At 44.2% G+C, this 27,469-nt stretch overlaps 1 protein-coding gene across 3 annotated transcripts in view; it reads left to right on the forward strand.

The window, feature by feature from the left end:
* Window positions 1-4,635, forward strand: part of QRSL1 (glutaminyl-tRNA amidotransferase subunit QRSL1) — a 32,066-nt gene extending 27,431 nt beyond the window's left edge. For 2 of the 3 annotated variants that reach the window (XM_075597549.1, XM_075597551.1), the window contains 2 exons: window positions 2,205-2,410; window positions 3,660-4,633. In XM_075597549.1, the coding sequence (XP_075453664.1) occupies window positions 2,205-2,410; window positions 3,660-3,871 (418 nt within the window). In that variant the 3' untranslated portion in view covers window positions 3,872-4,633. Of the gene's footprint in view, window positions 1-2,204; window positions 2,411-3,659 lie in introns of all 3 variants that reach the window. The other variant, XM_075597550.1, reaches the window with a different exon arrangement.
* The last annotated feature ends 22,834 nt before the right edge of the window (window positions 4,636-27,469 follow it).

The raw sequence follows: 27,469 nt of genomic DNA on the forward strand, positions 1-27,469 counted from the left end.
TATATAATAATTTTTATATATAGTTTGAATTAAGTGCCGAGCGCCAGAGATATAACACTTTTTTCTATCCATCAGTCTGACCTGGGGTCAGAGTTATATCATAGGCAGCCAGCCCTTTCATTTTAGGAATTAGCGCTACCTTTCAGTTTTTCCATTCTGCTTACGCTGTTCTACTGCTCACACGTCTATCCAATCATAGTTGCAAGTAAACATGTCAAAAAAATGTATTGCTCAAAGTGGTTAGCCCCTCCATAATGCAGTTAAACTTGAAGCAGCATTTCCGCTTGCTTGGCAGAGGGGGAGTTTACATTTGTTTTTTACCGTAGGTGGAAAGCAGGAGGTCTCCAGAGATGAACTCCAGGGACCCCCTGCGTCCGAGATACATCTGAACGGGCTGTGCCGGCTGGGCACGCAATATGGCTGTTTAAAGGTCATTGGGGCCAATAGGAAGCCGTGATGTGCTCCCTCTCGGCTTCCTGTGGCCCGCATGACGCAGGGTCTTTAAACAGCAGCGAGGTCTCCTGAGCTGAAATGAATGTGGTACAGCCCCAGAGACCTCATGCTTCCCACCGGGGGGGGAGAAATCAAAACAATATTTAATCGGGAAATTGTTCTTTCATTTCAGAGTATGAGGCAGCCTTGCTTCTGAAGCTGGGGCTGCTTTTATAAAAGTAAATGCTGCTATTGTTACCCTGATCCCTACCACTGTGATTGGTTGCAGTCTGCAGTGGCAGGGATCAGTGTAACGAGGCTTTGTCTGCTTCGCGTTAGGGAAGGCAGGAGTCTTTGGGGGAAATATTCCTAATAGGACTGCAATTACAGAGTTTGTGGTACAAGCATTTAGGCAATTTGAAACACTCTGCAATGTAACTAGAATCTGCAAAGTGAAGTGCTGCTGTTGTGAGAACATAGCGCACTACCATTTATATAATGCCTGCTCTATTTATTACATTAACCATGACCTTGTACATTTGAAGTACATTTGTAATGATGCAGATGTAAAATCTCAGTTCCTGTAGCAATGAAAAAAGAATTGGAGAATGCAATAGGTAATTAGCCTGTTTGTCCCCAGGGGAAGGGACATGGCATTACTATTAGTCAAGATATTTAGTTGCCACAGTTACAGAGTTCCCCAATTCCATTAATCTGAAATCTAATTGTCAGGAAGTAGTAGTAATAATGTTTATAATGGTCATAAACATCCTGACAAAAAGTCAATAGCCCAAGTTAATAGCCCCCAAAGACAGATTAGAAAACATGGTCATCTTTGAAACATTATTGTGCCACTGTTAGTCGCATAGAACTTTACAGCACATACAGTACAGGCATGCCCCGGTTTAAGGACACTCACTTTAAGTACACTCGCGAGTAAGGACATATCGCCCAATAGGCAAACGGGGGCCCACGCATGTGCCTGTCAGCACGTCCTGAACAGCAATACCAGCTCCCTACCTGTACCAGAGCTGTACGCAAGCGAGGAGACTATAGAGCCTGTTACAAATGCTTTATTTACATTAGTTATGCACGTATATGACGATTGCAGTACAGTACATGCATCGATAAGTGGAAAAAAGGTAGTGCTTCACTTTAAGTACATTTTTGCTTTACATACATGCTCCGGTCCCATTGCGTACGTTAACGCGGGGTATGCCTGTACTTGCTTTTTACTTTGACATGTGACTTTACTTTGTGACCCGTCATGTGTCTGTGTGTCTCTGTGTGTCTGTGTGTCTGTGTCTGTGTGTCTGTGTGTCTGTGTGTGTGTGTGTGTGTGTGTGTGTGTGTGTGTGTGTGTATATACAATACAGTAATACAGTTCTGGCCTTTTTAGGCACAAATGAGTTAAACATGTCAAGCATTTCAGCCCCAACTCTACCCTTTACTTTAGTATTAAATCACATTACCCGTATAATCCTGGGATGCAAAATCCTAAAGCGGTCCCTCTACTTCCTTATATCTTATGATGCTAGACTGGCAGTTTGGGCCACACAGTCAGTATTCATGTCCATTATTATTATTAATGACTAATAGATGTACTATATCACTAATGTAGTACATATCGCCTTTAACCTTGTATTAGGCTGGTAAAATTAAATACCAGAGTAGACCTAGAGTAGGGGGTCATTTGGTGTCCCGAATAAACCTGAGAGGACATCCCTTTGTGTAGAAGAGATGGTATCTTACTGCCTAATGTTTGTCTTTAGGAACTATGAGCATTATTTCCTCAAGGCTCAGAAAGTGCGGCGCCTGATAGCAGAAGACTTTGTGAAGGTTTTTAGCTCTGGTGTTGATGTGTTGCTAACTCCAACCACTCTCGGGGACGCAGTACCTTACTTGGAGTTCATCCAGGAAGACAACAGGACTCGCAGTGCTCAGGAGGATGTCTTTACACAGTGTGCTAACATGGCCGGTAAGAACATTTTGTTGGCTGGATGAGTACAGACATGGGTGTGTGTGCATTTTCTTAAACAAAGAGGCTATTTCAACATTAGAACTAAGATTGTGTGCGTCTTCAAGGGAATGTTTGAGTACATTTTCGCGTTCTACTAACCTTGTTGTGCTGGTTATTTATTTGCAGAGTGGATTTTGATATACATTGCATTGGGTGTGCCACTTTTACAAAAACAACATTATAAATGTATTGGGTTAGTGGCATCTACTTATAGTGCAGATATAACTCTTTGAGAATGTCTCACTTGATAAAATGTGTATGTATATACAGATGTGGGAGGCTTCACTGTTCCCCAGATAAGTTAATACATAGAGCAGAATATCACAGAGTTTCCAAAGGATTCGGTGGCAGTGAGGGCGCAGAATATCACAATATATCCCCCACTAGATGGAATAATGAAGCCTGTTACATCTGGGTGTGTGTGTGTCTCCTAGATGTAATGGGGTCTGAGGTTTCACAACAGATGGTAAAATGGGCCAAACGGTTCTTCTCTACCATCAAAGTGTGTGTGTATAAAAGCATCGCACATATAGTGATTAAAAAATTAGACCGAAAAATAACCTTATATAATATTGTGCTGTCCGAAATTAGAAATTTGGGTGTGAAGCAAGCGGGCACATTATTAGCAATTTTGCCTCTTTGTTTGTAGATCGGTATATAATAGGCCTTGTGTAGCTTATTTTGTTAAAAATATTCTTGATGGCTCACTACTCTCAAAAAAATGTAATAAATTATAATTATATGGTTTTAATATATTATTACTCTATTGGGGACATGGGGCGTGTGCTATAACTTTTTGTTATCTCTGACTATTTTTACTGTGAGGGGAATGCTACTGACGTTGGTCTCTGGCTGGACTTGAGGGGGTGGGGGGAGGGGGGGCAGGTACGCTCCTCGTTATGAAGGTGTGTAAAGTACCATTCCTGAATCTTACTTTTTCTTTTCGTGCCTGACCAGGGAAACAGGTCCAAAATGTTGTCACTGTTACTTGTTTTGAATGACTTGAGCACTAATTTATGGCTTATTCGTGGATTATCAAAATGAAATAATCAAAATAATATGAATCAGCTATAGACTAAGATCCAAGGACCATGGCACTTAATTGCATGGACATCGTTTTTGGTGCACTGCTGTAGGATTTGATCTTTTATAGTTTTATTGTGTTATAATATCAGTCCTTTTATACTCTTGTGGTTTTCACCTCCAGGCCTGCCAGCTGTGACCGTTCCCGTGGGCCTGTCTAGCAGAGGATTACCACTTGGCCTTCAGTTCATCGGACGCGGTTTCTCTGAACAGCAGCTTCTGACGATAGCCAAGTGGCTTGAAAAACAAATGGACTTCGGTGCTTTAGAGTTTTATAAGGTTATAGAAAATGGAGGCATACCTCAGCTACATAGTAAATCTGCATCTTCCTTGTAGGGCCTGTTTGTTTTATATACTGTATAAAAAATAAATAAAACTAGTTTAAAAAAAAAAAAAAAAAAAAAATCAAATAAAAAAAATATATTTCTTCTAGTGGAATATACTTGCACATTTGGTTTTGTACCAAAACAAAATAAACTAGATATCTGCTGCATCTTTCTATACAGAGTGGTGGTATATACTGTATACTGTAACTACACAGGTAGGTAAGTATCTGTGTTTGAGTAAAGGGGGTCAAAATGTAAAACTAGGATGAAGATAGCCAGGCTCTCATCTCAGTACTAATGATAACGTAACAATTGTTATAAAGCACTGCTAGCTAAGAGGGTGCCCAGCCCTCTTCCTACCTGTAAACAAGTCTTGAAGTCTCCCGCAGCTATTTTGCTGCAGTGAGGGCCCAGAGGACATTCTGTGGATGCACTCGCTTTGCAACCAGAGTGAACCGGCGGAGCAGCCCTCAGGACTTATTTCCAGTGGGCGCTGAAAGCAGAGGATTAGTTGGCAATTTAACAGTCCCGTACCATAGATGCAAGGACATTCATTCCTGCACTAGTAAACTGGACTGTATAATGTAGGCTGGATCTTTTGTTTCCTGAACATAGAAATACTGAAGACGAAAGCATTGAAGGAGAGTGCTGTGTTGTACTTGTAGAGGCATTGCTGCTGTCATAAAATACTTCTATACTGTGTGTGGTAAAAAAATAAATACAAAATCTAAATGGAAAGAAGCCATTTAACTTCTTTACGTTCTTTATTTAAGTTAAAACAAGGCATTTTTTGACACCTCAGAAGAAATAATTTCACATAAAAAAAAATGAAAGTGAAGTTATGATTTAACAGTCTCCTGTTATCTAGATTGATTGATTTATTTCAGACATACAGTAGAGTTGCCACCTTTTTAAGTTTTTATAATACGAGACGCCAGCAGTAACTGCTGTGTGGTGTGACTGCACCCCCTTGCTAGTCATGCATGACACCACTCTGGCCAGCAACAACCTCTCTCTCCACCTTGCCAGCTCCCCTGCGTTACTGTAATATAAGTAAGAGGGACGAACAATCCCCTCTCACTCCTCCCTCCGTCTCTCAGCCCCTCTACTCCCATCAGCCCCTCTCCTCCCTCCATCCTTCAGGCCCTCTCCATCCATCATTTATTCCCCTCCATCCATCACCCCCCTCCCTCTATCTCTGAGCCCCGCCATCCATCTCACCCATCTCTTAGTCCCCTTCATCCAGCGGTGTGATGTAAGCAGAAAGTTCAGGAAGGAGCAGGCAGATGGGGTAGTCAGACGATCCAAGGTCAGAGCAGACGGTAAATAGAAGAGTAGTCTATCAAGCCAAAGGTCAGAGCAGGGAGCAAGCAGCAGAGTAATAGGACAAGCTGCAATCATGCCAGGATTTCGCACAAGCCACCAGCAAAACAGAACCTGCCTCCATGGTAGCAAGCTTTTTGTGAAGCATTGAAGGACAGGGCAGGTGTCTTTTTATAGGCCGAAGTCAGGTGGTGTAGTCAGTATAGCCGTCTACCGAGGGCCTGTATAGAATGACTCACTCCCTGCATGTGGGTCTCCAAGGGGAAGAGGAACAGGGAAAGCCAGTTCTCAGGCTATCCTATGTGACACGTCTCTCTCAACGGTAGAGACACTACTAAATTTGGGTGGTGCAACTCGTTAAGTACAGTAGGGGGAAAGTACCAGGTCTGAACCCAGAATTGGACAGAACACAGACCTAGTCCCACCTCCTCCCCTGTCACTCTAAGGCAGTGATTCTCAACCAGGGGTCCGCGGAACCCTGGGGTTCTGTGGAGCAGTCCCAGGGGTTCTGCCGAGCCTTCCACACTCACTGCGGCCCGCAACTGCTCTTCCCCTGGCTCTCCTCCTCCTTCCTCTGTAGGAGCACGCTATAGCAGTCTGGAACTTCTGGTGCCTGCTGCTAGCTAGAGCGCAGCCCGCATCCCTCCCGCCGACTCAAGCCTCCTGCCTGCCGCTTTCTGCCGCCACTGCCTGAGGTAGGCATATGGGATGGGGGGAGGGAGATCCGTATGGGGGATCGGTAGCACCGTAGCATTACCAGCATAGCGTGCAGGTGGAGGGAGGGGGGGGGGGGGCAGAACACGGCCTGCTGTGCTGTAGGGTGTAGGTGCACCTGTAGGGTGCTGGGATGGGGAATTGGTATGAGGGGTGAGTGGTGCGCGCAGAGGGGGGAGATCTGTGGTGGCTTGTGAGCTACAGGAGGAGGGAGATGCAGGGGGAGAGTGATGTGAGATGCAGGGGGGGTTATGTGAGATGCAGGGGGTGGGTATATGAGGATGATGATGAGGGGGCTGGGGGAGAGGCGGATGGGGGGGAGTGAGTGAGTGAGATGGAGGGGAGAGAAATACATAGGTAGAGGGTGGGAAATAGAGGGGGCTCGTGGGGTGTGAAATTAACCTAATATGTGTCAGCCAGATAAGGGTTCCCTGAGATTTTTTTGAAAAACTTCAAGGGTTCCTCCAAACAAAAAAGGTTGGGAATCACTGCTCTAAGGAGCTGCCTGTGTGGGGAAAACCCATCATTGGGCCTGACACTGCCTGCTCTTACCAGGGCTTGCATGTCAGGGAGGACAGACTGGTAGCCAAGCCAGGCATGACTACACTTTTATATATCGATATTGTAGTGGCAGTTCCCAAATAGGCCAAAGATACCGTTGGCGATTGCAAAGGACTAGTCAGGATCCCGGTAATGGGCCTGGTGTAACCGGGGTAATACTGATGACTATTCCAAAGCAACAAAGGGGGTCCGGGTCCCATACCAGTTAAGCAACTAAGATGATATACCTCTCTCTGGGTGTTAAGTGCGGGCACCCATGGAAACAGTTATTACGAATAACCATGCAAACCCGGACAACGTTATGATGTGAATGTAAGTGGTCCCTGTGCATGGGGACACGAATAAAAGACTGTTGCACTGTACTACAAAATTTCCTGGCGCCCATTATTTTCTATCCTTGCTGCTTCATCGCCCAGTCACCTGAATCCAGCACCCTGAGTCAAGGTAACGCATGCTGAGTAGCCAAACACAGTACACGATGTGATCTCCCTGTAAGCTGGGCAGGGAGGGTTACACTATTTAACAAAAAAAGCTTTTCCTTTTAGAAATCTGGTGCTATTCTTTTGCACTGGTTTTCGCTTCTGTTTGTCAGGTTGGAGAGTTCAATAAATGGGTAAAATTATTGGCACATATCAAGGTTACTTCTCCTGGTTGCCAATTTTCCACCTGACATTAAGTTAAGTACCAAAGCGAGGCTCCCTGAACATCGGTCTGTCTCTAGCTCTGAAACCAGTGAATACTAGGATTTAAGTGGCTTTCAAAACGTTTACGTTTATCTGTACAAGGGAGTCTCCTGGCGCTCAAGAAATATTTACTTAGAGGGCAGGAGGGTTTTTAGAAATAAAGACTGCCAGGCAATAAATTATGGCAGTGTTGCTTCTCATAGCGACATTTCCCTAATTCAGTGCTTGTCTCACGATAATGCTGCTGTGACATTGAAGGTGAATATGTCCTTGAGTGAGGGGGCTCCCTGTAATATTCCCAGGCCTCCGTTTTTAAGTAACTTGGATATAATGGACAGAGCAAACAGCTGCTTTAGCTAAGCATTTTAACATTTTTGATCCTTTGATACACAATATTATCTTGCCTATATATATAAAGAACGTAGATAGTCTCCCCAATATGCTTCACCTTCCCTGCTTGTCCACAAAGCCAGCATGGACAAGGTTAACCATCAGGACAAGACAGACACAACATCAAACACCTGGGTATCCTCAGCACCTCCCCACTGCATCTCTGCTGTGGGGGCCTGTTTGCTGGTCAGCTGTGTTCACTTCACGTTCTTAGAAACAACACACGTGTATCACGTGTATTACTACTGTGAAGCGCTATATACATTAATGGTGCTATATAAATAAAGACATACATACATACGAGCCTGCCCCAAAGGCAGCAGCCAAAGGGTGTCAGCCATTTGCTAATGTTACAGCTGCTCTGTTATTGGGATGTGTAAAATATATATATATATATATATATATATATATATATACATGTAGAGGTATCAGTACCGTGTTAGCCGAGCTTCAATAATCAAAAAATAAATAGATGATACCGTTCTGTGGGTAACGAAATGCTTTTATTTGTGCGAGCTTTCGAGATACACTGATCTCTTCTTCCGGCGATGTTACAATGAATGACGCAAGGATAACTTAAAAACAGTGTCTCTTGGAATGTTATCTGTGCTGGTCCTTCCCCCGTGTGGATGTGTTTTATGGCTAGAGGTGTCAAAGGGTTACTGAAAGCAAGTGAAGAAAGAGTGTGTATGTGTATTCTTATTCACACTGATACACATACACACTCTTTCTTTACTTGCTTTCAGTAACCCTTTGACACCTCTAGCCATAAAACACATCCACATCGGGGGAAGGACCAGCACAGATAACATTCCAAGAGACACTGTTTTTAAGTTATCCTTGCTTCATTCATTGTAACATCGCCGGAAGAAGAGATCAGTGTATCTCGAAAGCTCGCACAAATAAAAGCATTTCGTTAGCCACAGAACGGTATCATCTATTTATTTTTTGATTATATATATATATACAAATATAACTGTATGCTCATCTGCATGTCTTAGGCAGGTCTGCAACCCATTATCACCCAGCATACAGCACTTCCACTGCAGCAAGGGATTCTGGGAAATGACATGCAAATGAGCACACAGTGCCACTTTTTGCTTCAAAAACCATTTTTAACATGGTTCCCTATAGGCTTAAGCTTGCTGCATGGTCACAGCTTTGAGCACAGCCAGGGTTAAGGTGCATAATCAGAAAACCCATATATATATATATATATATATATATATATATATATATATATATAAAAGCATTTCCATGTTCCCACATTACACTGGTCTCACAGCTCTAACTCTGCACAATCCCACTTACTTCTTCCCCAACCCCAACTCCTTCAATTAACAAGCAGACATCCAAAACACACCGAGCTTCCTATCCCTGTGTACCTAAAGTCTCCACTTACCCTTCCTTATAGATTGTAAACTCTTTGGGGCTGGGCCCTCCTTACTGTAACAATGTATGTTAATGTTTGATATTTTATTGTTCTCATCCTCCAACCCTATTGTACTGCGCTACGGAATATGTTGGCGGTAAGGAATTAATGAGAGAGGACATTCTTGCCCCATGTCATCGCACCAACATGAAAGCTAAGCCTGAATGGGCCACATGACCTGTGCCTTTGCTGTTGAGTAAATATGACCCTACAAATAACAAATGAGATGGTATTGGTCCTTTTGCAGTAACTTACATTGTGTGCTCCAGAGGGCGCTGCAAATTAATCTACAAACAGTAAACACATGTTCATACAGTACCTACAGGAAACAAAATGTGTCACAGTTCAGGCCAGAAAAACTCACTTTGGTCTACGGGAGTTAAACAACGCAATGTGTAATTATTCGACCCCACTTTGACTTTTTTTCATTAAATAATGCAGTATTTGTAATCTGTTGGTGTAAACACACGCCTGTTGACTGCCCATGACATATGCAAGCTTGTGTCACAATGTAACCACATTGCAGCAGCTATAACTTTCACTGTTTGGTTAATTTCCCCCGCTTCCACCACCGGATTCCAACCATAGAAACAGTCCTGAGGTCTGAGAACGAGGGAACCAAAACCAGGACTGCCTCAACCCCCCCCCCCCCCCCCCCCCCGCCCCTGGTACTGTATAGCTATTTCGTTACCCTGCTTGTCAATGCAAACATGCAGGTCCTTCCTTGCAAAACCAATGACACAAGGCAGAGTACAATCATTAGTTAAGGTTGATTTACGTCTGGTTTTCTTATGTACACGGCTTGAAATGTCAAGAAACTTTGGCAGAAGAGATGTGTAACCATGACGACAAATTTTTGCCCAGCAGAGAAAAGGGCATTTTTAGCCAACATGTTGTTTGTTTGTTTCCTTCCAGTGCAATTTTTTCACTTCTCTAGAAAGAACATCCTGCTGAGAGACCCCAAAGAAATATTCAGTGACACTCTCTAGAACATGAAGTATCCTTCAGCAATCTTCATGGACCCATCACACCAAGGGTATGGTAACTGCATCATTGTAATGTTATCGCTTTGCAGGCTTAAAGATAAAAACATATCGAATGTTCGTTTTAGGAATTATTTGCACTTCAAATTCACCCTTATTTGTAAGTGCTCATTGAAATGAAGGCTTCGTCCATGGTAGGCGCGCGCCACCGAGCGCGTGATGTCGCGCGCTTGTACTTACTGAGATCTGTGTCCTGCAGGGGCTGCGCGATGGGGGGCTTGGCAAGGGCGTGCCCGTGACGTCACGTGAGCGGTTTGTCCTCATTGGCTCAACCGCACAAGTGACCCGGCCGTCGCGCTCCAAATTCAATCCGGTGCTCACTATGGATACTCGCATTGGCTTCCATTGGTTTGTATATGGCGCTCGCGCCGTTGGATCCACTCTGGATGCGGCCTAAGATTGCTGGGTGAAACGAAGTGTTCTGAAATGCACTGCATGGATCAGCAACACTATGCTTGTCCGGATTCAGGTAGCTAGACAGTCAATCCACTTTCTATTGCCCCCCCTTGCTCTTTTCTCTTAGTTGTTCTTTGTATCACTTATTGGGCATACAATGCAGTTCAGTACAAAGAGGGTGTTGTTAAGGAGTTATAGAAATCTACCACGTACAGCAAATAAAAATACCACTTATGAGCAGGGTTGACACCTTTTGCTGAACAATAACCCGGAGACTTTAAAAAAAAAAATGTTTTTAATTTATATATTTAACTCTTACTTTCTCTGACGGCGACATCTCCGTCTGCATGGTCCCGTTAAAATGACAAAGAGCATATACACATAGGTGGAGATACCATATGACTTATGTCATAACACGCACAGCACTGTTTTTACTGTACTAAAAGTTCAATCCTATTTCTGAATCTCAAAAACCTACCTAGCAAACTGGCGGCAGCATACAATACATTCTGTGGCCGCCATCTAACGCAGGGATACTATACCCCAGCCCTCAAGCCCCCCTTCCAACATCCCCCGCCCGGTCAGGTTTTCAGGATATCCCAGATTCAGCACAGGTGGCTTAATCAGGCTCAGTCAAAAACTGAGCCACCTGTGCTGAAGCAGGGACTGATTGAGCCACCTGTGCTGAAGCAAGGACTGAATGAGCCACCTGTGCTGAAGCAGGGATATGAAGTGATTGAAGGAAGGACATGAGTAATATTTGGTTTTGCAATTATTGTAGCCACATTATTTGGTTTTGTTTACAAAAGTGTTTGCTGTGCTGCTCATTAAAACAGGTTGTCAGACATTGCCAAATATGTAGTACTTTCCCCACCAGCTTTTCAACGTCAGGGATGATAGTCCATTTTAAAATGAAATGAGATCCAGATGAAATTTCTTGATTTAAGACATTACTATTGATTAACTGCGCAAATAGGTTAGTCATTTACAAGGGTGAGAAATGTCATCTTGAGACTAATAATAATAATAATAATAAAAAAAAAAGGATTATTCTGGTTACAAGTGCACTATTGTTGTTGGGTCTAATAAGCCGGCAGCTATCAGTCAGCTGATCTCTTACTCACATGGATGCAAAACTCTTTGTTAGTGTTATTGTCAGTAAAGGCAAAACAGGCAGCTCATAAACCTTAGCCAATGGACCCAGCGGTCATTAAGGAAATGGAGCATTTTCATACTGTGCAGCTTTGATGGAGAGAGTGGCCATTTTGGATCATCTGGCCAGGGATTCAGATGGAAGCTTTCCAGTGAAAAGCAATAATAATAAAATGAAATGTCCTCATGACACACAGGCTGGCTCACATTCTTCTTTCTGTATGAGAATATATATTATGTATGCTATTTACTTAGACAAAAAAAAATAGATGTTCCACGGCACTACGGAAGTGAATTCACTTGAGAAAGACCACGTAGTTGGTTGAAACGTCGTGTTTGCTGATCGAATAAATTCATTTTGAAAATTCCGTAGTGCCCTGGAACATCTATTTTTTCACATAGTTCTTGGATTTCTCTTAGACAGGTATCCCCCTGAACCAGGAGCAAGGATATGATTGTGTTTTGTTATGGTGTGCGGCGTTACATCTCGTATGCATTGCTATTTACTTAGTACGTCTTGTGGTCTCGTTAGGTCTGCCATTTCCAACTTTTCTCTAAGAAGGAAGTGATCCCTTCAAATAATTTTAAGACTACAAGGCCATGTTTATTAAAGTTAGGGTTACCTATCCGCCTGTATTTTCCCGAACATGTCCAGCTTTTTCATAGAAATACGCCTTCCGGGAGGAATTTTTAAAATACTAAAAACGTCTGGGATTTCTGCCCGCGCATGTGCGAGCGCTCATCGCTCACACATGTGCAGTCGGTGTTCAGAGCTCGGGCGGATGAAAGCCGACCGTGCATGCGCGAGCGATGAGCGCCGACTCGAGTGATGAGTGTTCCAACTTGGGGTTTTATGAGAGGGGAGCAATAGGAACCCGATTAAAGTGCAAGCTTTGCCACGCAGACTTGCCCAAAACGGGAAGCAATTTAAGGTGCTAAATTGGAGTTTTCACAGTTATCTGTACTTCAGGATTACTACAGAAAACATCTCATTTGCATGCACTTTCCGCATCAAATGTATTCTGTTTGACATATGTGTTGAGTGATGTGTAGCCAAGAGTGAGATATCCAGGTAACTGTGCTGTATGTAATGACATTTCACACATGTATGAGTATGGACTCTGGAGGTAAGGATTCCCTATCAAAGCCTTTTCACTTTTGTTGGCTGAGCATGCTATTACATATTTACTGAGCAATCTTCTGCCATTAGACACCATCTAACACTGTAGTCGCATTATTTCCTTGTGCCGAAATAGATACTCATTGTACCGACAACATTTCGATGTACAGAGCTGCACAATATAAAAAAATATATATTATTAAAATGTCTGTCTCCCTTGAATATTGGTGTTTTTTCCTTTATCTCTATTATCCATTTCCCATACCCATTGTGGTGTTTTTTATTTTTATGTTCACTTTATTTTTCTCCCTCTGTCTGTCCCTATTTTTATTTCTTTCAGTTGTCCTCCTCATCCTCTTCTCATTCAATCCACCACCCTATTCCCTTCCCCCTACCCATTACTGGCAATAACGTAGGTGGGATCATTCCAACTTGTTTCACTGAGTGGTTATGGGGCAGGCTACGGAAGTGTAGCGTGGTTGAGGCATCTATACCGCTGGGTTGAGAGGCTAAGGCTGCGTTTATACAGCGCGTGCAAAATACAGTGCCTCTATCAGGCCGGCCATAGTGTGCGCGGCCAAGTGGCAGAATTTTGAAGATACAAATTATTTTGTTTTTTCACGCAACGGCCGCGTCACGTGAGCGGTTCAGCCAATGAGGACGAACCAGTCTGGTAATGTCACGGCTACGCCTCCCCATCAGAGTTCACGGATCGCTCGAGCGACAGGCACACCCGACTCCTTGCACTCAGTCGCTCGCTCACCCTCACTCTAATCGCTACCTAAGGTGATAAGTGGCCAGATTAACAACTTGATACTGTAAATACCATATATGGTAGATGTGACTTTGGTATCCGGAGGCAGAGTCCATGTGGAAGACTGCAATTGTACTGTATTTGTTAATTATATGTGGTGTTAATGCCTCTCTATGGGGCATTGAATATTGAGTAGGCAAATGGGACAATCTGAGATGAACTTGGGAAATAGTAGGAAGGTGACCCATGTGGTAGATCTAGGACTTGGTGGCTTTCATCCCTTCTTGGCAATGAATGGTTTAAGAGTAGATGGGTGGCCTGCACATAAGCTGGCATAGTAGTGTGAGGATATATGCATGCACATCTTACCAATGGACATGTTGTGTGATAGTTGATGCTCCCAGGAAATGATAGTGACCTAATGTAACTGTTCATCTAGAAATCTAGTTCTGCACAATTCCTGCCCAATAGAATAATTAACATTGATGCATCTACACTGTTGTGCTAGAATGAAAATTAATACCCCAGCTGTTTCCACAACACAGAGGTGGAACATTTTCATTTATTTGTAAAAAAAAATTTTTTGCATTAATACAACAGTTTGGTGATTTTTTTTTTTTAGTAATATCAAACAAGGACAAATAACAGTTGTCACTATTCAATCCATCAGCAAAGCAGCAGCCTGCATTCAATCGCAAGGCACTTCCTTCCAGACCCCCTACAGCACTCAAACAGTTAAAGGCTGATAAATAATAGCTTGATATGAGAATGCCATTTGCCATTAGGAATTGGTAGCTATGTCACACATTAAAGTAAGTGGTCAGCAGCAGTATGGAAACATATAGACAGTTTCCAGGAAGTCTTACATTTTTTAAATAAATGTATATTTATCTATGCATGAAGGATTAAAGATATGACACAAGTTGGTTATCACCTGCAAATCACCTTTGGCAACGTGATGTCACATGACCCCGCGACGCCATTTGACGCCGGAGCTGGGCAGGGAGTGGGGCGCGAGCCAGAGGAGACAGGGGGCGCATGTAGGAAACTTTGTGCACCCCTGGGTTAAGTAGCCTCTATCTGTATACACCATGTATAATCATATACAGCCAAGTCTGTAGTATGTACTTATAGAATGGTATAGAGCTATTGAGCTATGGCTAATGAATTGCCCCTGTACTAGGTATCCAGAGAACAGGTGTATGTCCTAGTATAAAGTATCAAAAAAGAAAATGGTGTATAAATAGCGCTACTGTGGGTGAATGAATGGTGACACCTCTATAGGGATTAACCCCCTAGTGGCGGGCTAGGCTGCCTGGTACAAGCTGATTCGTACAAATCAGCGTGGAACATAGAAACAAAAGGAAATACCAGCGCCTTACGAGTCCAATATGGTTAATGTCCTGGAAGTCCAATAAGTGAGGAGAAATGTCCAAAGGAGCAACCCTTCCGTTCTTAGACTGTCAGATGGTCAGATGCGATTGTCTCCGTGCGTTGCGTGATATGAAATGAAACAGAGAAAAATACAGTGCAACATCGCCAGCACAAGAAATACAAATCAAATGATGAAAAAACATAAAACGATAACCGACACACCTACATGACAATACAGTTCAAACAAAACAAACATGTGACACACAATAGCAAGGCTGAGAATAAAAAGCTAATTTAACACAAAAAATAACACAATATAAAATGGATGGTATGCGAGTGACAGAGAGACCGCCGGTCTGGTGGAGTAAAACCGGAGCCCGACTCACAAGATGGTGGGTGCACACAGGCAGTGGGTGTCGGCTGTGGAGAGATGTAAATCCTCCTCCGGTCACACTGGAGCGCTCGTGGGCGTACGCCTGCGCTTCCCCGCGTTCCTCAGGCAGATGTTGCGTCACTGGGGGGCGGGCCTTGAGGGGACGAGTTCTTCCTGCTTCTGATCCACGTCTGTCGCGTTACTCCCGTGAATTCGTCCGAATTGAGACTGTTCAGGCCAATCCAAGAGGGGGGAATAGATTAGAACAAACCAGTATGCGAGAGGCATACTGGATTTATGAATTTAAGACACTCTCCCCAAGAGGCCTGAACATAGACTTCGATTTGGGGGCCTTTTTGTAATGACAGAGGGTGATTTAATTTTGATTATGAGTATGCACTTCCAACAATTTTGATGTATATTTTATTCATTTTTGTTTTATATATTTTGTATTTTGTGTTAATTTTTGTTATCTGTTGTATGTATGGCTGTAAAATGTTAGTAGGATTGATTGATTTAAATATCAATCAAACAAGGTACTTGCTGTAAAGACGAAGGGTATAATTGAGGAGCCAATCAGAATCACAGGAACCACTAACATCACTCATACCCCCTGAGGAAGTGTGCGCAAGCGCACGAAACGCGTAGGGTAATCTTCAGAAGCTTATTCTGACGAATTGACGAGAGTAACGCGACAGACGTGGATCATACGTGCTAGGTGTTATGTATTATACAGTATAATGGATTAACGATCACTGCCACTTCCCGGTCTCTGTATTTAAGTATATTTTAATTTGTTTTTTGTCTTACTGTAGATTATGTAATAAATTGACATTTTTTGCAATAATTTTTTTTAATATACTTCCCCCTTTTAGTCTCTGTGCCCACATATAGAAGATGTTTCTCTCTTTCCAGCCGTGTATCTGTTTTGTTTACTTAAAAGTAATAGCATGCTTTCGAACTTGGGTATTACATGTCTGTGCTAATCCTATTGTTTCATCATGTCCTGAAAGAGATCAGTTTGCAAAGCATGACGGACAGTATGTCACAGCGTTAACCCAGTTTGTGTAATTGTTATTTGCAGGATGTTGTACTTTGCGTGGAAAGGGGTCAAGGGACAGTCACATAATATCATAGAATGCCTTCACTCACTAAATATTAAAGTCCATATTTACCAAATAGTTTTAAGCCTTAGGCTGCGGCCCAAGTGTTCCCTGCTGCACGCACGCAGGGCGGCACGTGCACGGGCCAAAGCTGCAAGGAGATCGCGACAGGGGGCGTGGCAGGGGCATGGCCGTGATGTCAGGCGGCTGGTTCGCCCTCATTGGCTGAACTGCCGCCGTGGCCAGTGCTCCGTCACCACAAGAAAAGACAAAATCCTTGTCTTTTACACAATGTGGTCGCGCCTTGCGATCTCTACATGTGCGCGCAGGCAGCTACTGGGCCCGGTCCCATAGAGGAGCGGATCTTGTTCCCGCCACGCATGCCGTAGTGCGTGCAGCAGCGGCCATTCAGCCTTAGAATGGGTGTTAAGATAAGTAAATGGAGCTAATTCTCTTAATACAGTTTAGTAAATCTGGGCCTCGGAAATGAATTCTGAGTCAAAAATAATAAAACTTTAGTGTAGTCAAATTGCCAAGATAAAAGTTCCATTAGGATTTCAATAGAAAACCAAAAAAAAACATCTAGGGGTTATTCAATATGTTTCAATGCGGCCGATCAGCCGAAAAATTTCCATTCAAGTTCATGGAAGTTTTTAGACTATTATGGTGCAATAGGCCATAAGCATACAGAAGTGGCCAGACTTACTGATTTTGGGGCAGCGAATCAACGTGCTGAAATCCGCGACCCGTCCGCAGCCCTGAAAACAGTGAGTCTTCAAGCCCAGGAGGATTAATGCTGGCGGGGGTCCATGCTTCTGAACGGGACCCTGCAGCGTTAATACGTCACGTGATGGGCCATCTCCTGGGAGAGAAACCCGATACTAACCTTTTATATGAGCTGTGCAGCCCTCTCCCCGCAGCGCTGAAGGTAAGATGCAGGGCTGTATTTCCGTGTCAACCCCCTGGATGATGTAGATGCCCAAATAAGGGGCTCTACATCATGAGGGGGAGGATGTATCTACATCTTGGGTGCGCAAACTGTTCTTCAGGGGGGGGGAATGGGCACGGCGCTTACAGAGGCCCTGCACGCTTTCCATAGGCATTTAAATTAAATACCAGGGACCCTTTACCTTATGTTCATGGCAACGTCAGCCCGCTGCGTCATTTGACGTCGGTGGAGCAGACCGAAAAGTTTGGGCACCCTTGATCTTCATCATCAAGGGGCCGAACAGGGCATTTAAAGCTGCAGACCAAGCAATATCCTACATGTGTTTTTTTTTTTTTTTTTAAATAAATCAGTTCTGTACAATGAGAAAATACTTGTAGCATTTTTTTAAACTGTGAATGGCATTTTTAATGTATTATAATGTACATTAAAACATTTGTACATTAGAAATGTACATTTCTTTGTTTCTATAGCAACCAATTAGTCACATCGCCTTCCTCTTCTGAAACAGGCTCTGGCACAATAATTAATTATTATAATTTTCCCCACAGAACTTTGCATCTTGGTTCCTCTTCTGCTGCACTGACAGCCATTTAGTGAACCCCGAGCCGAATCTTCGCCGATTGATCACTGGAGAACGGATCGATCGGCATCTTAGCTAATCACTTATCATTGTGTGGATTGTATTGATGCAGATATTAACGGGGATTTTTTTTTTTTTTTTTTTTAACGGCAGCTTGGACTGCTGCTTTAAATCATTTAAATGGGGCGACGGCTGCAGACGTATTTCTCTCTCAGTAGATGGTCCAAAAGGATGAACGCTGTGTTAATCCTCCAGGGTCGCTTCCCGTTTTCAGGGCTGCGATTGTGTGCGGCTGCAGTATGGTCCGGTGGCCGCAAGTGATCACGGCATCGAAAACAGTAAGTCTGGACACATCTGTATGTATGTGGGAAGATAAGAGAACAATATATACATATAAGTGCAGACGTCAAGTGATGTATGGATATAGATGCAATGTCTTGGCTCTTATGGTTAATCTACTCCTGACGAAGCCGAGAAACAGTTTGGTAGCTGAGGCGAAACGCGTAGAGTTTACCAGTGGACCAATTTTGGTCTTGGAGACGATCCGTAGAACCAGCTCTGAATGCAGTGACGTCACATTTTGCAGACGGGCGCGCAGAGGGAAGCTCCGGTCCAGGACGCAGAGCGGTGGAAGCCAGCAGACTGACCTGTAGGAGGCGGTGAGCTGTTTCGGGAGATCCTCTATTCACATATTGTGATACATGCTTTTAAATTTTGTGAAAATTGTAAGTGCGCATTTTTTATTATATTATTTTTTTTATTATGTTTTTTCCATATAAAATATCATATTGATCGCACTATGTAGTCTTCTCCCTCTCTCTATACATACACTGCCGACGGAGAATCGCTAGGGGGGTACAGCCCATAGACATCTTCAAGGGTGGCAACCCAATTTGCCAACTGCTCAGATTATCACCTTGCTCCTGTGAGTAGATTAACCATAAGAGCCAAGACATTGCATCTATATCCATACATCACTTGACGTCTGCACTTATATGTATATATTGTTCTCTTATCTTCCCACATGCTCCCCCTGGATGTTTTGATCAATACTTAACCTTTGGAACCCGTGACACAGGTCCCACCAGTGAGGTTTGAGCAAGGGGTTGGGTTATTAACCCTATCTGCACCACTTTTCTCATTTATTCCATTCACGAAGTAGCGCCTGTTTTTTCACTCTTTTCTACACCACATCTGTATGTAGCCAGGGTCCCTCTGGTCCCCCTGTCTGCAGGTTTCTTTCCCCCTTGCGTGTGTGCTGCTGCGGGGGCGAGCGCGTTCCCAGGGGGCACCCGTTGGCACCCGGATGTTCGCGCATGTGCGGAGGCTTGCGCGTAAGCAGAGCAATCGCGGCGGCCATGTTGAGGTTGGCGCGGGAGTTCGCGCCTGTGCCGTGCAATGCACAGAGGTTGGCAAGCATAGAGGTGGCCATTACATGTGTGCAAGAGCTCTTGGAAGTTGCGCATGCTCAGTTAAGAGTAGCGGCGGCCATTACAGCTTCAGACATGCGCAGTAAAGATCGCGCACGCGGTCCCCATAGGAAAGAGCTGTACCAAGAACTACAATTCCCAGCAGCCTCTGGGGACTGCACTTTCACCCTGGTTACAGGCAGCATTGAAGCCAATAGAGCTGGCAGCTTCTCCTGCAGCAAAGAAGATACAATGTTGTGTGCAGACAGGGTTTTGGCAGTTGGATCCAGGAAGCGATTGGGGAAGGTAGTGTACACAGCTGCAGTGCTCTGCTGTACTAGGCCCCAGACACCCCAGGCCAAGGTAGGCCCCACTCCCCACTAGGTTAGTGGGTAAGTTCATAGGTAAGGCCCCTTAGGTAGGGACCCTGCCCTTATCCGAGTCTGAGTCTTGTCAGTGACACAGCTGCAGTGCTGTGTGCTCTGACAAGAAGAGACAGTGTGGCTTGCAGTGCAGCCACATCAGTTAGTTTGGCAGTTTCAGGAAAGGCCCCTTTCAGTGCAAGGGGGGGGGGGGGTTGCTTTCTATAGTACCCAGTTCTATGTGATATCACCGGTGCCAGTTGCACTCAGTGATCGCGGCCTGCGTCTGGGCTCAGACAGGCTCTACTACAAGAGACATTCGGTGGGTGCGACGCTCCACGAGGGAGACACCTCACGCGGAGGCGGATTCCTGTTCCTGCGTCAGACCCTTTTTGAAGAGCTTTACACCCGGGCACGGACGTGTGTCCGGGTAGGTATCTATAAGTGCACCAACTTTACCAACAGTCACTCACTTGGTTGTATTGTGGGACATTTGGGACTATTGATATAACGTGTGGGGTACAAAGCCCTGCGTGGTGACCGGGTAGTTGTGCCTATTAGTGTTATAGAGGGACACTGTCAATGTCATATTGTTGAAGTATGTTATGTTGTGTTATTTGCCATATAGTAAACCCTTTTAGCCATAACCTTTGGTGTGGGCTGGTTACTTTATGGATGTTCCTATGTGAGGGCCACTCTACACTCCTAGAATCTCACATAGGTGGAGGCGCTGACAAGAAACGTTCCAGAGATTCACTCCAGGCTCTCATTAGCAGAGGCTCAGATCTCCTGTGGGCCTGACAGGTATAATGCACCACACCTGGTAACATATAGGTTCCCCCTCACATACACTGTATATGCGATTGGGGGTGGGGGAATACCCGTTACATGTATAGAACACTTCATGTTTTTTTCGGAGAAACAACATTGAAATAAGAAGTAATGTTATTAGCCTGTGAACCAGAAAATGCGATAATACCATTCGTGTACACACTATTCAAGCTCTGAGCATGGAATTCGGCATAAGTGGCCCACTCAGCACATTTCTGTAAAAGGAGTTGAGACAGATTGTGTAGTATCCAGCAGGGTAAAAATATTTCACATGCATGGAATGTTTCATCGAAATCCATTCAACATGCAGACAAGTTGTTATTTTTTGCTTACTGTTTTGCAGTCATTAATTTGTATGCATGTGAAAGGCTTCTTGTGCTCTTGTAGGATTTCCACACGATTTACATCAGATTCCAAATATCCAATTCACAAGAAATCCCATAAAAACACTTCCCCAAACATTCAATACTTTACCTCCAGCGCAGAAGCAAGAGCGCAAAAACAGATATCATAATCTTTATAGGACACTTAAAATGATCGTGAAAAAAATGACTCACATTAAAATACTATTCAGTTATCACTTGGAAATTGTAGCAATAACAATAGATCTCACACACTCAGTAGTTAGTCCCCTGGATTTTATCTCCCTGAGTGTCTGGACCTTCTGGAGGAAGTGAGAAGCGAAGCCAATCTGACAGGCCTCTGACCGAGCGGCAGCACCTGGATCCACTCAAGGGACGTCTGCTACCTCGGCGTCGTCAAGCGGGCTGGCATCCTTGTTGGTCGTGGTCTCCAGGAAGTGATGTGTCCAGACCGGAAGCCACTTTCCGTGTTGTCTTGGGGTCCGTGAAAAAAGTAAAACGGGCACTAAAACTGCTCAGATCTCCCATTTGGTGACAAGGCAAGAGCACAAACATGACAAAAGTCCCAAAATCCAAGAATACCTTAAAAAAAAAACAATTTTGTGTGAACTGTTTCCCTGACGGTCTCCACGACCCCTTTTGAATTCAAGGACCACCTCTCCTCCCAACTTCTGACACCATATGTACTGTAGGAGATGTGTGCAGCGGTTTTCAGACTAGGGGATGTTTTATGAGGAAATAAGAATGGGCTTTTTATTCGCCACAACTTTCAAAACAAACAGCTTATTACCAGCAAAAATACGGGTTACAGGAAAACAAAAACAAACAACCAACCTAACTCCTGTTAGGAGCACTCACTGCACTTCCCCATACACCCTATCTACGGGTTGGGAGACTAGGCCCCTTTCCAACAACAAAACTAGGCAACATAGTGAAGGCGAGTTACCTTCTGCAAGTCCTCGTGCAGCGTTTCTCTCCTGCCCGTTCCAGGGTCCAGTTCCTTCCTGGCCAGAAAGATTCAGTTCTCCCGTGATCCCTTCAGCAGTCCATGGCGGCGGCTGCCCGGACTAGCGATCCTCCTGCAGTGAAAGCTGTGGGCTTTTTAAAAGGAGCTAAGGAGCCAGCTGAGCAGGTAAATTAGGACAGTCAGCTCTGAATTAACCTGCTCAGGGCTGAGCTCAAGCTCTCCACACAGGTTTTCCTGCATAACTACATAAACAGGGAAGGCACCCTGTTACACGGTAATATTAAAGATATAAGGACCTGCTGTACGCTCTGTGTGTGTATATTGCAGCTTCCTGGATAAGGTTAAGTGTACAAGATTAAATATGTTTATGTCTGAAGATATTAAATGTTGTTACAGAATGTTTATAACTAAATGTATATATGTGTATTCTAACAATGTTAATGTGTACCTATGCAATGTTGGGGGCAACATTGGGTTTAGTTAGGGGTCAGTGTTACACCTCCTACTAGCAGGTTAGCATATGCCGGGCCCCACCCTGTGTTACCATTGGGGATTCTGATGTTATGGAGTATTTAGGTGAGGGAGAAGTTATGTGACGGTTAGGTTCCAGGAAAACAAGAGTAGAGGAGCCTCGGAGAGTAGATAAGTAATGTTTATAAGGTAATAGCACAGACCGGGCCCTCCTGTTTATTATGTTGTAGATAGGGACAGTACCCTTGAAGCTAGGATCACCGAATGAAGGATTGCAGTCCTGAATATTTAAGGAAAAGGAATATTGCACGCCAAAGAGGGCCTCAGAAAAGAGTGCTCCCGGGTGTCGGCGGATCAGCTCTAACCACGGATCTGCACTAATAGTCCCATTTAGTCTGTATGGAAGTGGCAGTTCCCAAACAGGCTAAAGGTATTGGGTTATGTAAGAAAGACCCACCAGGATTCCCGTAGGGTCTTGGAGTAATTGGATTAATACCGATGATGATCATGAAGCAGCAAGGGAGGCCGGGTCCCACACCTACTTAGAGCAACTAAGTAAATGTACCTCCATGGGAGTGTTGAGTGGGCACTGATGGAAGAACCGTATGCATGTATGTCTGCTATATAATACAGTACAACGTTGTCAATATGTGTATGAGATGTCGCTTTGCTTGGGGACACATAAATAACAGTTGTACTAAAAAAAAAGTTCCTGGTGCCCATCCTTGATACCTCATCGCTGAGCCACCTGAATCCATCCCCTGAGTGAAGGCAATCCATGTTGAGTGGTCAACCTTTGCACAACAATGTAAACTCCCTAGGAGCTGGGCAGGGAGGGTAACACAGTCAAATCCTTATTTATCTTGTACCCATTGTGTCACTTCTAGTGGACTTGTATACATAAAAAACGTGACTATAGAAATACAATGAATGCTGAATTACTATGTGCTACAAATCAGACTAGGTCAAGCACTAACCCTTCTTTCCCAGCAATTCTTCAATCTTTCTAGCTCTATTTCTCCTCCATCAAGAAAATGAAATATTTCACGAGTGGGTTACAGTTCTATCGGATGGATTTTATTTTTATTTTTTTTGCCAATCCACTTGTCCTTTACTTTATTTTTCTCATTGCTTTGAGGAAATCCCTTTCTTCACTTGAATGGGCTGTACGGTGTCTTATAAATTGGCACCAGTCAAGAAATATGACCCAGATGGAGCACAACAATAATCTTGTATTGAATAGACATTAAAAAGTAAAGAGGCATTGACCGGGATTCACCAGGCGGTGTTGCGCTGCCATTCATTTGAATGGTAGTTCATGCCGCATTGTAGCTTAGTGAATCCAGGCCATACTGTGAGGCACTCGACCTATTGGCAAAGTGCCCTGAAAAGATAGGGACACGAAAGATCTCAGTAGGTTTTATATGCATTTGGGGCCATACACACAGAAGCTGAATGGATATCGGAAAGAGGTACAGCACAATGGATTTGCGAAGCATGATACGCCTCATCAGAAGCCAGTCAACTTCAAAGTACCAGCACCGATACCCGAATGTACTGATCCCTGTACCAATTTAAATATAAAAAATACACACGTGAATACTTATAAGCTTACAATTTATACATTATTACTTAATAGTGATAACTAAACATGCCATTTTTAACCTACCCAAGCGACCACTACCTAACTAGGATTCAGCAGATAGGCCTATAGGGCAAAGCGGAGAATTAACTATTCCTGAATGTGCGATCACACATACTGTATACATTTTGTACAAACGTATGTAGCCAAGTCCCCCTTGGGCTCCTAATTCTCTGGCCCCTCGAGCACTGTAAGCCCCAGTAAAGAGCAGGCAGTGTTGGGAGTAAATACTACAGGGCTTGGTTATGTCAGTATATGTATGTTAGCTATACAGTCCCGGATTTGCCTGGTATTACAGGGGTCTATGTTTGATAGGAGGCCGGCTTACAAGCCACTTCCCTGGGATAGAGGTGGGTTTTCCTCTAGAGGTTTGAATATAACAGTGAGTTCTGTGCTGCCTCCCTGCGAGGACAAAGCAGTAGTAGAGCCTCTCCTGGACAGGAGTAGGCTGAGGCCTTGCCCTGTTGGGGGGTGTCACGGTAACTTGTGAAGGGTTATAATATACACAAATCTCTGGGTTGAATTGAACATGACTAAGATATGATAAATTAAGTTTATTCCTTAAAAAAGTGAACACACAAGATTGCACAAATAACATACAGAATATAGCACTTACGTGGGATGGGGCAATGAAGTAATCAAAGACAGGATTAGCAATTCATCAAGGTAATCAGGATTCTTTCAGACGTTCAAACGAAGAACCTGGGCATAGGGCTTACCCTGGTTTATATGGGATTCCAGCCCAATATCCTAACATTGGGTGCCAGGTATTGGTTAACAATTACCTGCACCCAATCCCTTTTTGCCAGCTAACGTGGGAAGCATTGTTGGACCATGCCCCCAGCTAGTTGGCACATGCGCACATTTTCCACCTGGGGTCTCATTTCACTAGCCCCACACTAAAGAAAGGGCACCTTAAAGTCTACCAGATGTGTATCTGGTCAGGAAATCCTTTGTCTGTAAGTGTGAATTCCAACGCTTACAGACCACTCAAGCCCTGCTTTTCTCCGCCCTATTGTAAACAATCAGAGTGGTAAAGCCTTTGATCAGGGGGCCTGTTGTAGACAAATGGTCGCCCCCCTGAGCATTAACATATAGCAGAGCCAGTATCTTTCGCGGGCTTTTATACCAGGCCCAAAAGACAGTACATTTCTTAATATCTAAACATATTAAAATAATCCGTTCGGCTGGGCCGAGCGGGCTGAAAATTGCCAGACCCTCATGCCAGAGGGGACTCTCCATGGTGGCCACGTTTCAGCTCGCTGTGACCCACCGGCCCGGAGTTACACAAATACAGTTTTAAAAGCACATTTACAAAAGTGGCTTTTTTCTGCCATGCAAATCAATGGCAGAAACCCAAACGTAACCATTACCCTGACTCCGTCCTGTTGCTCCGAGAGGGTCGGTATTTGCCATACAGTCATGCCGGAACTATGACTACATGGTGGCCAAATCTCAGCCCACTAGGTTGAACAGAACCGGAGTTATGGGTTTCATGTTTCTGCACATTTTGACTTAGCCGTTTTCACCTCGCGGCTTTTACCTCTGCCATTAGAGTCAATGGTGCGACCCTCGTAGCGAGCGCGACCCTTTACCGGGGTCATTGATTGTCGGACCCGGTTGGGGTCGAGTGAGGGGGTTCCTAGGATCTAGGGGCAAAAAGAATTTTATTCCGGGGTGCCCTAGAACATAAGTTTCCCACGCCAATTGAACGTGAACTTGAACAGGGATTGATCAAAGCTCTTTCAAGACAAAGTTTCCGCTTTTGCGGTTCTGCGGTTTGGATGGCTGCCAGCCCGTTCCTGGAGGTCTGAGTCGAGGAATCCCCATTGAAATGCATTACTCCATTCACTTTCAATGGGGAACCGCCGCTCCTCCTCTCGGGCGCCACCTGCAGCTCTTTTGCGATATTGGGCCCAAATCGCCTAATCTCCATAGGGTTACATGGGGCTGCAATGGCGACCTATGGAGAGACTGCAAAATGGAGCCTGCAAAGGCAGGAAAAGGAACAAAGGGCTATAAACACAAAATTAACATTAACCCTTTCCCTCCCGACTGGATCCCAGTGTAAGTGTTGGTGCAAACACTGAGATGGGGAAAATACACATTCACATACACATTTGGTGCTGAAGCAGGGGCATAAACACAGTACTGGACATCATTCCAGTTAACCCCTCGCCTCCCAGGTGAGGGCAGAGGGTGGCCAAATGGGGTGTAACCCCTTTAATACCGGGCCAAACCCCCTCTCCCACGACAGGGGGTAAGGTGTTCTGAGGAGGGGTGCTTAGGGCCTCAAGGTCTGGGTACTGCCTCCAGGGAATGGAGCCTGTAATGCTGTACTGAACCAATAAAACACAGTTATATCATCTCTGGTGTGATGCTTGCTGTGTGAACACGTGAGAAGAGTTGCCCATGAGGACCATCCTGGCTGCCCCAGTAGCCTCATAGGATGGAGGCACTGCGCTGACAGAAGAACCATCATGAAGAGCCTGTCTTGATGCCTCCCCATACCATGGCGGAGCACTCAGCCCTTCTGTTCCACCTAACAGGTATGCACCGCACCAGAACACACTTAGTAACGACAAGATCTCCCTTAAGGGGCGAGGGAGGTGCTACATGTATATAGCAGGTACTATATCACTGTCTTATGCTCAAATGCAACCTAGAGATTTAGTTTCTGATCATGCCTGAAGCAATTAGAGATCAACCCGGGCGTTTCTCTTGCCAGGTTCAGCGGGTCTAGTATCCTCTATGGACAACATACTGCCATTATCTTTCCTCCTGTACAAGTATGTACTTGAGGTTTTCATTCATGCAAAGAGAGCTGTATTCCCGAATGTGATAGAACAAGACGTGAAACTCCAGACACAATGTTTGAATTGCAAAAGCTAATTCAATGGCAGCAATACTATTTCACTAGGGAAGCTATAGATTTCCTTACAAGTTCTAGAAATATGGCTGATTTTTATAGGCCTGAATGAAGAAGGGACCAGAGTGTCAAAGCTTGCACTCTTTATAAAAATCAGTTAGCCATTAAATATATCCCTTTTTAAAACAGTTATTAGGGGGATATATATATATATAATTTATTACATTTATTTATTTTTTAAAGCGGGGCGGGACTAGGTGGCGAGTAGATTTTTGGGTGATTTGTCGACCACTGTATGTATATATATATATTTATATATACACACACACACACATACACACACACATACAATGTTGTATCTGTTTGTAGGAAATGCTATATGTTGTAGCATATATATATATATATAAACAGATACAACATTGTGTGTGTGTGTGTGTGTGTGTATATATAAATATATATATGATACGAACCAATCCAAAGACCAGTAAAGAGACAGCACACCGCACGGGGTTAATCCAAAAATCTATATTCACAACATGAAATACACGTAAGCCAACGTTTCGGTCCCACAGAGAGACCTTCCTTAGGGCCGTGAGGAAGGTCTCTCTGTGGGACCGAAACGTTGGCTTACGTGTATTTCATGTTGTGAATATAGATTTTTGGATTAACCCCATGCGGTGTGCTGTCTCTTTACTGGTCTTTGGATTGGTTCGTATCATACTTATTCTCTATGGGACTAGCATCTGCT

The sequence above is a fragment of the Ascaphus truei genome, chromosome 4, assembly GCF_040206685.1.
Source record: "Ascaphus truei isolate aAscTru1 chromosome 4, aAscTru1.hap1, whole genome shotgun sequence".
Taxonomy (NCBI): domain Eukaryota; kingdom Metazoa; phylum Chordata; class Amphibia; order Anura; family Ascaphidae; genus Ascaphus; species Ascaphus truei.